The sequence below is a fragment of the Rhincodon typus genome, chromosome 16, assembly GCF_021869965.1.
Source record: "Rhincodon typus isolate 14 chromosome 16, sRhiTyp1.1, whole genome shotgun sequence".
Taxonomy (NCBI): Eukaryota; Metazoa; Chordata; class Chondrichthyes; order Orectolobiformes; family Rhincodontidae; genus Rhincodon; species Rhincodon typus.
In genome coordinates, this window is record NC_063347.1 from 18,137,154 (window position 1) to 18,149,262 (window position 12,109).

Here is a 12,109-nt window from a genome sequence, read left to right on the forward strand (position 1 = left end):
GAAACGTCAGCCTTCCTGCTCCTCTGATGCTGCTTGGCCTGCTGTGTTCATCCAGCTCTACACCTTGTTATCTGAGTATCTAATTGGTTTTGTTAACTTATCTCACCATGACCAGGTATTTTTATCTCATGTACATGTCCAGTTTTTCTGCATCTTTGTGCAGTATCCTACGTTTATCTTCCTCTAGGTCCATCTGCCATGTTTTAGCCCATCTATGTAATTTCTGCTTGATATAACTTGTGTTGTCAGAAAATCTAATTTTATTGTAAAAACAACCTTTTCCATATTGTTGGCAAATATGTCAAGTGATATTGCTCCCATCAAAATCTTTGAAAAATTACTAGTTATTTTATCCAAAAGGCATTTTATACTAGTCACAGTCCTCTGTTTGCAAAGCCATTGTGACAAGTTAACTCGTGAAAATGCTGTGGTAGGAATCCGAATCCTTTGCTATTTTAATATGTCTATTTAATAATCGTGTTTAATAGCCTTAATATCTGTCCAATGCTGATTAAACCTCAGAATAAATGATACTGTTATTTTTCCTATGTTGTGAACTTTAATTCACTGCATGTATTATACTGACCACTTGAGGGTGTTGTAGGACACTAAATCTTGAAAAATTTGTAACAATATTAGCAATTTAAATAATAGACTCTTAAACAGAGCCTTATTTCTGTAAGTTACAATTAACATTTCAAAGTTTTGAGAATAATGCATTTAAGAGTACTCCATATGTTCAAAGGATGTCATCACTATATTTAGAAATTTTCAGTTTGGAACTAAAATATGAACAGGAGCCAGTGAAGCTAATACAAAATGTGCTGTGTTAGTGGTTATAACTTTGTGCATGATTGCTTTTAAAAACTTGTCTATACTGCATTTGAAAATTAGTAAAACAATGATCCTGCTACTTCAAAATAAATTACTCTAAACCTATATTATCATTAACTAGGGATTTGAAATGGCTTGGGTATAAAGGCAACACAGTGTGGAGCTGGAGGAAGATAGCAGCTCAAGCGGCATTAGAGGAGTAATAAATTTGACGTTTCAGGTCGAGACCCTTCAGAAATGGGGAGAGGGGAAAAGGGGGCTCAGAAATAAATAGAGGGGTGGGGCTGGAGAAGGTAAGTGGGATGGTGATAGATGGATGCAGGTAGGGGGTGGTGGGGATTGGTCAGTGGGAAGGGTGGGGCGGACAGGTTGGAGAGAAGATAGACAGACAGGTTGTGTCAGGTCAAGGAGGCGAGTCCACAGGCAAACTGGAGGAGCAGCACCTCCTATTCCACCTCGGGAGCCTACAGCTCGATGGCCTGAACATAGAATTCACCTAGTTTTAAAATCTCCCCACCCCCAGCCTCATCCCATGTCCAGCATCCCCCCGACCACCTTATCCCCACCTCCTTGACCTGACACAACCTGTCCACTACCTTCCCCACCACTCCCCTACCTGCATCCACCTATCACCATCCCACCTACCTTCCCTCCAGCCCCACCTCTCCTCTCTCTATTTGTTTCCCAGTTCCCTCCCCCCTCCCCAGTTCTGATGAAGGGTCCTGACCTGAAATGTTGACTTTCCTGTTCCTCTGATGCTGCCAGACCTGCTGTGTTCCTCCAGCTCCACACTCTGTTGCCTCTGATTCCAGTATCTGCAGTTCTTGCTATCTCTCAGCTATAAAGGCATTTTTCAAGCCCACCAATTAAGTGTCCCTTGTTTTGGCTGGTCAGAACTGTAACATGGTTTGGATATCCTGCTGAGGAAAGCCCAAGCAATACCGAGTAAAAATTGGGATTCTCATTTTTGTCAGTTGATTGTATGGTATGGCTTTGCATGTGGGTACTGATCATGAACAGAAATGTGGCTGTACAACCTCTAAGACCAAATCCTATCAGCTGACCTAAGGTTAACATCACATCTTTCTAGTCATGCACACCAGTGTGAGCAAGACATTGTGAGAAGCTCCATTCTGTTGTAGTTACTTGTTTTTGAGACATTGAAAATGTGGCTGTGATTTAATAAAAACATTTTTTGTTTAGTCATAGTTTTGATTTAAATAACTGTTATTTTCATTCTTTCCTATGCAGGACGAGGTTGCATTTAGATGGCCCTTATAACGAAAATTTTTATGGAAGTCTATCAGATTCTCATTCTCAAGATGATGAAACAGTGGACTATGCAGCCCAAAAGGTAAAATTAGTTATTGCATTATTTTTTCATAAGCATGTAAATTGCATCAAAGAAAGATGAATTTCTGTCATTGTTTAAGTATTGATGTTGACCTATCCACGTCACTTTAATTGTTTTGGTCAAAATATTGGTAACTGTCAGTGAAGATTGAAACGATAAGGCATAAAAATCACAACTGGCACCTTTTCAATAATCCTGAGTGATTGCCAGCAAATGAGCTGTTAATCTTAATAGAAGCTTAAGTGAGCAAGCACTCTGCAATCCATCTTGATAAGCATTTGAAAAGCTAAACTGTACCTACCTAACATTTGAGTCTAGTATCATACCAAATTAAACATTGTTAATAAAAAAAAAAGTAGCTGAGTAGACCAGGCTGTATCTACAGTAAACAAATAACATTTCAAATCATCTGACCAGAGCATTTTTTGATTTTTATTTCAGATTTCTAATATCCACAGTAATTTCCTTTGATAATTTTAAACTAGAGCTTTTGCATAAGCCTACATTTTTTTTGTTTAACCCTTGGGCAGCATTTGGTGAGCTCCAGAGCAAGGAGGTTAATGATGAATAACCCATGCCTGCAGTGAGACTGCCCTCTGTGGGGGGAAAAAAAAATCAATCTGTAAGATTGTCCAATGCGTTATTCTACTGCTATGCTATATGATTCATATCAGTGTTACCTCCAGATGTGGGATTTAAACATAATTTTTAAAATGAAGCACGTCTGGAACTGTTGTCTTAATACCTTTACTGAGTAAATGAGTTAATCTTGGTCTACAAGATATTGAATCTGTGTTCTATAACAAAGTTCTTGTCTCTCGGTTGACCAAAGCAAGATCACAAATTAAGTAGATATGCCAGGAAGCCTGCAGCTTGTAAGAAACAGCATGGGTATGATGGACCCCTGAAACCACTGCATATGCATTCCTTGGATGCTGTTAGTAAAATCATTTAAAACAGCTGTTTTTGAACTTGATTATTTATCAGTTTCCACATTGTTAGCCTATCGACTTATTTCTTAGAATCAATCAGTTCTCACTGCTAATGCTGTTTAAAATTTCAATGCATCAAGAAAAGTTCTATCATCGTTGTCATTCATTTTAAATGCTAGCATCCAGGTGACAGATTAACAAGCAATTTAATAAACAAGGATTCATTTCCAGAGGGACTGAGTTGAAAAGTAAAGAAGTCAAGGTCAGACTACACCAATATCACTGTATACAAATTGTGACAAAAAGATATTGAGAGATTGGAGAGGGTCAAAAATATTTCACAGGTAATACCAGAAGTATGGCGTATCCTTATTAGAACAGCAAACGGGCTGGAACATTTTTTATTTCTCTTGAAAAGTGAGTGATGTGGGGAGTCCTAGTTGAGGTGTTAAAATTGTGAAGGGATTTGATGAGTAGATACAAAGCATGCTTAGGAGAGCAAATCCAGAGGCCAATATAAATACCTATATAATGGTCACCAAGAAATTAAGAGAATTCAGAAGAAACTTCTTCACCCAATGAATAGTGTGAACAGAGAATTCCATTGCCACAGGGTGTATTTTAAGCAAATATATGATCAAATGGCAGATGGAGTTCAATCTGGATAAATACAAGGTATTGCATTTTGGTACAACAAACAAGGGTAGGGCTTATACAATTAATGGTAAGGCATTGGGTAGTGTTGTAGAACAAAGGGACCTAGGGGTTCAGGTACACAATTCTTTGAAGTTTTTATGACATGCTTGCCTTCATTACTTAGTCCTTTGAGTATAGGAGTTGGGAAGTCATTGTTGAGGTTATATGGGACATTGAGGCCTCTTCTGGAATACTGTGTCCAGTCCTGGTTGCCCAATTATGGTAGGATATTACTAAGCTGGCAAGGGTTCAGAAGAGATTTACCAGGATGTTGCCAGGTATATAAGGTTTGGGTTAAAAAGGAAGACTGGGACCTTTTTTCATTGGGGAGTAAGAGGTTGAGAGGCAACCTTATAGAAGTTTATAAAAATAATGAGGGGTATAGATAGAGTTAATGGTGGTTGCCTTTCCCTCGGAAGGGGGATTTCAAGGCTAGGGGGCACATTTTTAAGGTGAGAGGCGAGAGATTAAAAAAGACATGGCAAATTTTTTTTACACAGAAGGTGGTTCACATGCAGAATGAACATCCTGAGGAAGTGGTAGATGTGGGTACAATTACAATGTTTAAAAGACACTTGGATGAGTACATGAATAGGAAAGGTTTGGAGGAATATGGGCCAGGAGCAGGCAGGTCAGACTAATTTATTTGGGATTATGTTCAGCATGAACTAGTTGGACCGAAGGGTCTGTTTCCACGCTGTATGACTCTAACTGTATATACAGTACTTGAAGGAAAGCTAGGTAAGTCTTCAAGGGAATAGTGTCAGGGAGAAAAAAGTAGGAATTAGCTCAACTGAATCACTGCTAATAATGAACTGGTTGACCAAATGGCTTGTTTCTGTGCTGAAGAATATCCTATATAATTTGTACCTATAATTGGTCTTTGAGAATATAGACTATGTTGGTTCCTGGCAACTGCATGCAAGCAAATTATCTAAAATAGAAGAGACAGCCAGAACTGATATATTTTTTCAGAAATAATTGGTAACATGGTATTTTCATGTTCGGCAATTTTCCATGTAGTTTTAGCTTAATTTTTGTGTGAAGAATAACAAAATGATAAGTTATTTATCTGGCTTTTGTGCAATCATCTCACTGTATGATTTGGCATTCATATTTGTTTATAATTGTCATAATTGTTTATTAGTTTGACCTGAGGCATGCTTTTGCATAGTCATTTTCTTTTAACCCAAAGTCGTAAAAGTTGTTGCCTTTTAAAATGTGCATCTAGCAGCAGTTGTGACTAGAATTTTTGTGGTTTTTTTTATTTAAAATTATAGATTCATCAGTACAGGGTTGCTACAACAGCCAAGGATTGCTCCATCATGATTGCGCTTTCGCCTTGTCCTCTGGAAGAATGGTAAGGGGTCTGTCATTGGAAATACAGTAAAAACAGTACGATGTAAACAAAACTATAATTAATGGAATAAATTACAGTCCATGACAATCTACAGAGTAAAACATTAGCATTTTTATCAAGCCGTATGCTCAAAACATTAACCTTTCATTGCATTATCAGGCATTGTATATTGGTAGGATTACTTCATTTGGAACCACTTATGTTATCGTTTCATCTGTTTAAACCTCAGTATTTCTGTTTTTCCAGCTGCAAAATTGTCACCAGCATTGTGACAACAGAATACTGGTCAATTTAAATTTCTGCACCCTAGAATCATGTTTGGAATGGGAGGATGAGATCTGTGCTGTGCTAGTCAGTACATGGAGTGTAACAGATGTAGAATCCTTCTGTGACACATGATCATATAAGACTGCCTTGTATTTGTGTTAGCTTTCCATATATTTCTCTTGAGTTACTGAATTTATTTCTGATCATGTGATGGTAAAGCTCACTAAACATAAAGGGGTGTTCAACACAAGGTGACCTTGCTATTTCTTTGAAGAACTGCTTTTCACAAAGTATGTTGTGTTAAGATTTTCATGCTGAGGCACCCTTTATATAATTTGTAACTTTCTTCCAGTTTGGTTTTGATTACCACTTCACATTCAGAAATTATCTCTTGAGGAGCTAGGTATTCCTTTTCAGAAAAAGATAAGTGGAATTTAAGAATGCTTTATGACAGAATTACAAGGTCATAAGAAGAGGAAAACCATTTAGTTCATCCATTGTAAAGAACATTACAGTATCTAGCCAGTTCTTAATGTTTCTGGGGTTTGAATTCCAATTGCTAACATTTTCGTTTAGGCAGTCATTCTATCTCTTGCAGTGGAGCAGTGTACTCTCATCCCATTTCCTATTCTTATCTCTATCTACGTGTGTGTGTGTGTGTGTTACTTTTTCCTGTAATTGATATAGTCTCTGCATCAATAGATAATTGTGATCAGGCATGCCATTTTCTTATGACCCTGAGTATTTTGTTTGTTTGAGTAGTAGTTCTCAATATATACTGCGTTGTTGTAGCTTCACCCAAGTATTAAAGTTTTTAACTATATACCCAGAGCTTTAGGAAACCAGAAGTCCTTTGATATATCCCTCTCACTTTGCTGCAAACGAAAATAAATGCAAGACCTTTTTTCTGAAACCATAATCGAAGTTATGTATAATTTTAATGATTTTTCACCATTTCTGTAGTTCTGATGTTCTTACCATAAGGGTCTGCTGTGAACTGCATGTAATACTCAAATTATATAAATAACTAGTATGGATAGAGGAATTACATGTTATTCATTCTCAGATGGCCAAAACTGAAATGTTCTATTTATTTTTAGTTGCCCATGGAAGCTGATGGCATCAGAATATTTCAAAATAAGATGGTGTTTTAGTTTGAGGCTGTGGTGTTCTAGGATGCTGTTATGCTTGTTAAATCTAGGTGTTACAGACTGATGTTTTATTGAAGTGAGCTTGATCAGGATGGCTTTGGATGAGTGCTAGATTGAAAGGAATCAAAGAAAACTTTAGTAACAATACATTTGGGGACATTCGAGAGGAAAGAAAAATTAGAAGTGGGAATGGCCAGAGCAGTTTAATTTTTGGCAAAGAGAGTAAAGACAGCTTTTCTTCTGTCCAGAGATAGTAGGAACTGCAGATGCCGGAGAATCTGAGATAACAAGGTGTAGAGCTGGATGAGCACAGCAGGCCAAGCAGCATCAGAGGAGCAGGAAAGCTGACGTTTCGGGCCTAGACCCTTTTTCGGAAGAAGAACTTTAAAATTGACAGAGCTTTGGGGAGTCAGCAAGGACCCAATCAGGTCTTGATTGGGTCCTTACTGCAAAAACAACCCAATGGTCTCAATGAAGTTCCAACAAAGATTTTCCCTCTGATTACTTTTAACTTGTATTGCATTCACCCAAAACAAAATTAAGTTAAAAGTAATCAGAGGGAAAATCTTTGTTGAAACTTCATTGAGACCATTGGGTTGTTTTTGCAGTAAGGACCCAATCAAGACCTGATTGGGTCCTTGCTGACTCCCCAAAGCTCTGTCAATTGATTTAATGAGACAAGTTTCATAGTATCTTAGTGCATTGTATGGCCACATCTTAAGCACTTACATAACTTTATGTGCATTTTGTTATTAAATTCACTGCCTCCAATTTAGTTCCTGAAATAAATAGTTATTCTTTTATGCTGGTCATTGAAAAATATATATTCCTGTTTTTTAAATGATACTTATCTCAATTTCTCCCAACAGCTCTTGCATTTTGGAGTTTCTATTAAACTAGTGGTTAGAATTTGGTTAAAACATTGGGGAGCAGAATTAAATTTACATATGAATAGTATACAGTGTGATTTCAGATCCCTGTATCTTAATTCTCATAATACAGGATATATCTTCACTACACATCTTTTTCTTTACAGGCCTGAACCAGGTACCATAATTCAGACATCACGGGCTTGCTTTGTATATTCTGTCTCTATTCTAGATTTGGATCCCAAACCATATGAAAACATTGCACACCAGTACAAACTTGATGGGAAGATAATAAACTTTTACTTGCAGAGCACGAGAGCCAAAAAGGATCTTAATACTCCAAACTTCTACAAGGAAAATGAAGAATGCACACTGTTTTTTCATTCAGTGTGAGTTGTTGTGGGGCCTTGCTATTCTCATCACAAAGAACTGCACTGACTGAGAGGCCACAAGTATAAAGGAGAAGTTTCAAAAATGTTTGTCGAGTAAATTTGAACATTGACATTGGCAAAATATTTTAAATTCTGAACCTCGCTCACTAAACTTGCTCAAGTGGATGACTTTATTTTAAAAGTATGTCATTCACCAGTTTGAAAATAGCACTAAACATTTTTTACTGAAATCCGTTAACCTTTGTCTTGAAACTCCAGATTGTAAATATTAAAGCACAGTAATTTTAAAGATACCTGTAGAGTCAGTTGATTGGTGTTTCAAAATACCTGTCTTGGAGAGTAGAAGTTCTTTAAAAGCAGCTAAGTAAAAAATACTTTTATTTACGCAGCACTGAAAACTGCAAGAGAAACGTGATGTTCTTTAACAAGATTTTAGCATTTTTATTGCAATTTTGAGTTTAAATGAGTGGGTTAAAGCCATGGTCATGCACTTGATTAAAAATTGCCTACTTTCTGGATATTAGTTCATCACAGGAATTGCTGCTGGGAGCGATATTTGTTTTTCCACTGCTTTAGTTTGTGCCACTTGGTGAATATGCCACAGTTAGTGCACATAACAGTTATAATTTCTTGTTGTATGTTTGATCTAACCACTTGAATGGTGCCATTGAAATTTGGTTTTGTGACCCTCCACTTCGCACAATAGCTTTTCATAAATTGGGTGAAGGATGACAAATGGAAGCAATGTTTCTTTTGGGAGGCATAAATATGAAGCATTATTACCCCAAAGTTGTCATGATGTCTTGACACTAAACTAATTTTCAGAATTATAAATTTCAATAAAAACAACTCCATTGTTTAACTGACTTCTGAACATCAGGATTAAAACTAAATTGGGAGGAGTTGCTGTGGGATATTGTTTTTAAAAGTACTTTGTGCAGGGATATTATTTACCTTCAGCAAAGAATGTCAGTGCATAACGTACCCTGGAGTAATTCAGTTTAGGGCAGTAAATGTTCTGACAGTAACTTTAAGGACCACCTAAGGGACAGATGAGTTCTGTAATTCCAGCACTCCTGTAGATGCATTTTTTGATAAACTAAACCACCAGCGATATAATCTCTTGTTTATATTCAGTGGATTGAAAATCTGACTGTCTTGGCCATTTTACAAGTTGCATTTTCAGTGAGAACTGGATTGTGAAATCCCCTCCAGTTAACATTTTCTGAAATATCAGAATTAAAATTAATTTTGAGATTTTTTCATTCTCAACTGTAGTAAATAACTGATTTAGTAGTACATGCTCAAAAGCATCACTGTGCACTGAACCAAAACAAAACACCTCGTGAGTGAATGTTTATAAATGTGATGAAGGTAAGTGATAGCAGAGTTAAGGTTCTGAACATGGAGAAAAATGGTGTGTTTTAAATTTTAAGTCAGTATCACTGATCTTCATTCAGAACATGAGAACTGGAGATTCTCCAAATAATGGTGCAGGTATGCTAAAGGCTTTGGGTGGGGTGGGGAATCATTGAGTACAAAAACTTTTTTGTGATTAGCATATTGGGAAAAATGGAGTAAAGGCTCCTTGTCAACTGAGCAGAGTGGAAGTAGCACAATGACTTCAGGAGTGTAATATTGGGGTTGCTAATTTGCCACTTAAATTTACACTTCATAAAACTATAGAGTCTAAATGGAGAGAGAATGGAATGAGCAAGTTGCATGTAAACAAGTTTTTTGTTTTAAAACCTCAGCAAAAAGGTTTGGTAAAACAGTTTAAACAAATGTGTGCTATTTAATTTTCTTTAAATGTCCTTTTGATAATTTTACTTGTCTTATGCCATACTGCACTCCTTCTGCAGTTAAACCAATGCAAGATCCAAAATTTCCAAAAAACTATTTTGAAAATGAGATTTTTAAAAAAAATTTATCATACCATGAATAGAGGCTATGAATTACGTGGTGAAAAACTTGTCCTTTTTAGATTGTTTTGTTTAGATCTTGTCAATTAAGCTGTTGTTATTGAATTAAAACATCCTTATTTGTTCCCTTACTTTATCTACATTTTGTGAACTAGTCTACTCCTGACAGACTGTTTACAAAAAACAAATTATGGCATGCTTTTCTATTTCTGTGATACCGACAGTCTGTCTGTTAACTCTTGGCTTTCAACTAGACAAGGCAAACTAGTGATGCCATTAAAATAAAACTATTCATAACCCCTTTTCTGTAAAGTGTACAGCCCTTTTGGGTCTGAAGAGAGCTGCCGAAGCACTTATTTCTTTATCAAGGTGGGTTAGTAGGAATGTGACTACATACACCATTGTATTTTGGATCCAAAGATAGTGATGATGGAAGCTCCAGTTTTCTTTTCATTAAATGGGTAACCAGGAATCTCTTGCATTCTTACCACTTGCCATCACTGTATGTTGGAAAGATTTGCAAATTAATTGTCTGTCCAGCTATAATTATGAATGCAAGTCCCACACAATCTCGAACTGAAAGCATATGCTTAGCTACCTGGTAGCAAGACCGAAAATCTCTTAAAATGGCCAAGTAAAGCAGAAACCATGATCTGGGTTAATTTTGTTCGGAAATTGTGTAGGTAACCTGAAGGGAAAACTACCTCCATATTATGGCATGTGCAGATTAAGATGCCTGTTGGAAGTCTACTAAATGACCTATATAAAAAAAAAATTGCTTCTGTTCCTCACTGGCATGGGCACTTAGCTGATGTATGAACAATACCATGAATGGAAATGCTGAATCTGTTAGGTATAATTATTTTGTCTGTTGGGTTGCATTCCTATCTATAGTTTTGATGAGATTAAGAGGTTGAATTATAAATTATTGACCTGAATTATGGTGGTGGTACCTTTGTTTTTTATTTACATTTGCACTCCCTAGTGCATTCTTAAGTTTTTTTTTTGAGTGTGTAAACAGTCATAATCAGTAATGCTTTCTGCTCCTGTTAGACTTGTTGCATACTGCTTTTTTACCTTGTAAGAAGCATGTTTTCTTTAGTGAATCATATCATCTGAGCAGAAGAGTATTCCTCCCTACAGACATCTCTATTTTCCAATCTTTTTACCCACTTCTCACTCTCCAAACTACCATCCCCGCACAAATGCCTTTATATCAGCTCAGAATGAAACTCTGGAGTGATACTGTTTTTTTGAATGTCCACAGTTAGGCATTGTCCAGTGGAAATAGACCAAAAATAGAAATTACAGATTTATTTATTTTCCCTGCAGCTGAAGACAGGTATGTCCAATAGTAGCAATACTTTGTTTCTAGTGCCATAATTTACCTCAGGAGTTCACATTGAATCTGGTCTGTATAGCTCAATTCCATTGCTGCACTTAATTACCAAAAATCAAAAATAACTACTATTTCTAACTCTGATCTAAAAAGGACAGGTTCAGTACTTTTATGTGGTACATCTGGTGTCACTTCTTTCTAGAAATGATTGATATTTGCAATAAGACAATCTTTCTGGAATTAGCACTCTTTTTTTTTAAAATTTAAGTTCAAACTAAGGTAAAGATAACAAAAATAAAAGTTGCTGGCAAAGCTGAGCAGGTCTAGCAGCATCTGTGAAGAGAAAGCGGTTAACTTTTCGGGTCTCGTGACCCTTTCTCAGAACCGGACCCAAAATGTAAACTGATTTCCCTTCACAGATGCTGCCACACCTGCTCAGCTTTTCCAGCAACTGCTGTTTTTGTTCCTGATTTACAGCGTACACGGTTCTCTCAGTTTTTATATGGTAAAGATATGCTGCTGGTAAATGGAAACAAATTCCAGAATGCTGTTATTTTGTTGTTATGACTGGTGTACAAAAAGCAAGATAATTTAAATATGATCCCATTTTCTTATGGCTTAAAATATTGCACTATTAGCCGAGAACTACTGAAAAGTTAAAAAGCAAGATTTCAGCAAAATGTTTAAATTTAATCTTTTTGTATTGTTTCTCCAAGATAAAGTAATTGGATCTGTGAATTTCTAATTGTGTAAATCCTTCCTATTTAACTACTACTCATAAATAGATAATCTACTGCGGTTGTCATACTGCTCATTCCTCTACAATGTTTCTGTGAATGCATTCACAATCAGTCCCTTGAGACTAAGTCAAACAATGCATTTATCTCATGTTGACTACAGCAACTGGAGCTGGTGCATTATGAATGATGTGTGATCAAGTGAATGGGTTTTTGAATATGATCAACTAACTTATGTTGACTGCTACCGAGATTG

At 36.5% G+C, this 12,109-nt stretch overlaps 1 protein-coding gene across 2 annotated transcripts in view; it reads left to right on the plus strand.

The window, feature by feature from the left end:
* Window positions 1-9,934, plus strand: part of ippk (inositol 1,3,4,5,6-pentakisphosphate 2-kinase) — a 72,788-nt gene extending 62,854 nt beyond the window's left edge. The window contains exons 11-13 of one of the 2 annotated variants that reach the window (XM_048606193.1): window positions 2,086-2,188; window positions 5,097-5,176; window positions 7,696-7,808. In XM_048606193.1, coding sequence (XP_048462150.1) covers window positions 2,086-2,188; window positions 5,097-5,176; window position 7,696 — 184 coding nt within the window. In that variant the 3' untranslated portion in view covers window positions 7,697-7,808. Of the gene's footprint in view, window positions 1-2,085; window positions 2,189-5,096; window positions 5,177-7,630 lie in introns of both variants that reach the window. The other variant, XM_020518429.2, reaches the window with a different exon arrangement.
* The last annotated feature ends 2,175 nt before the right edge of the window (window positions 9,935-12,109 follow it).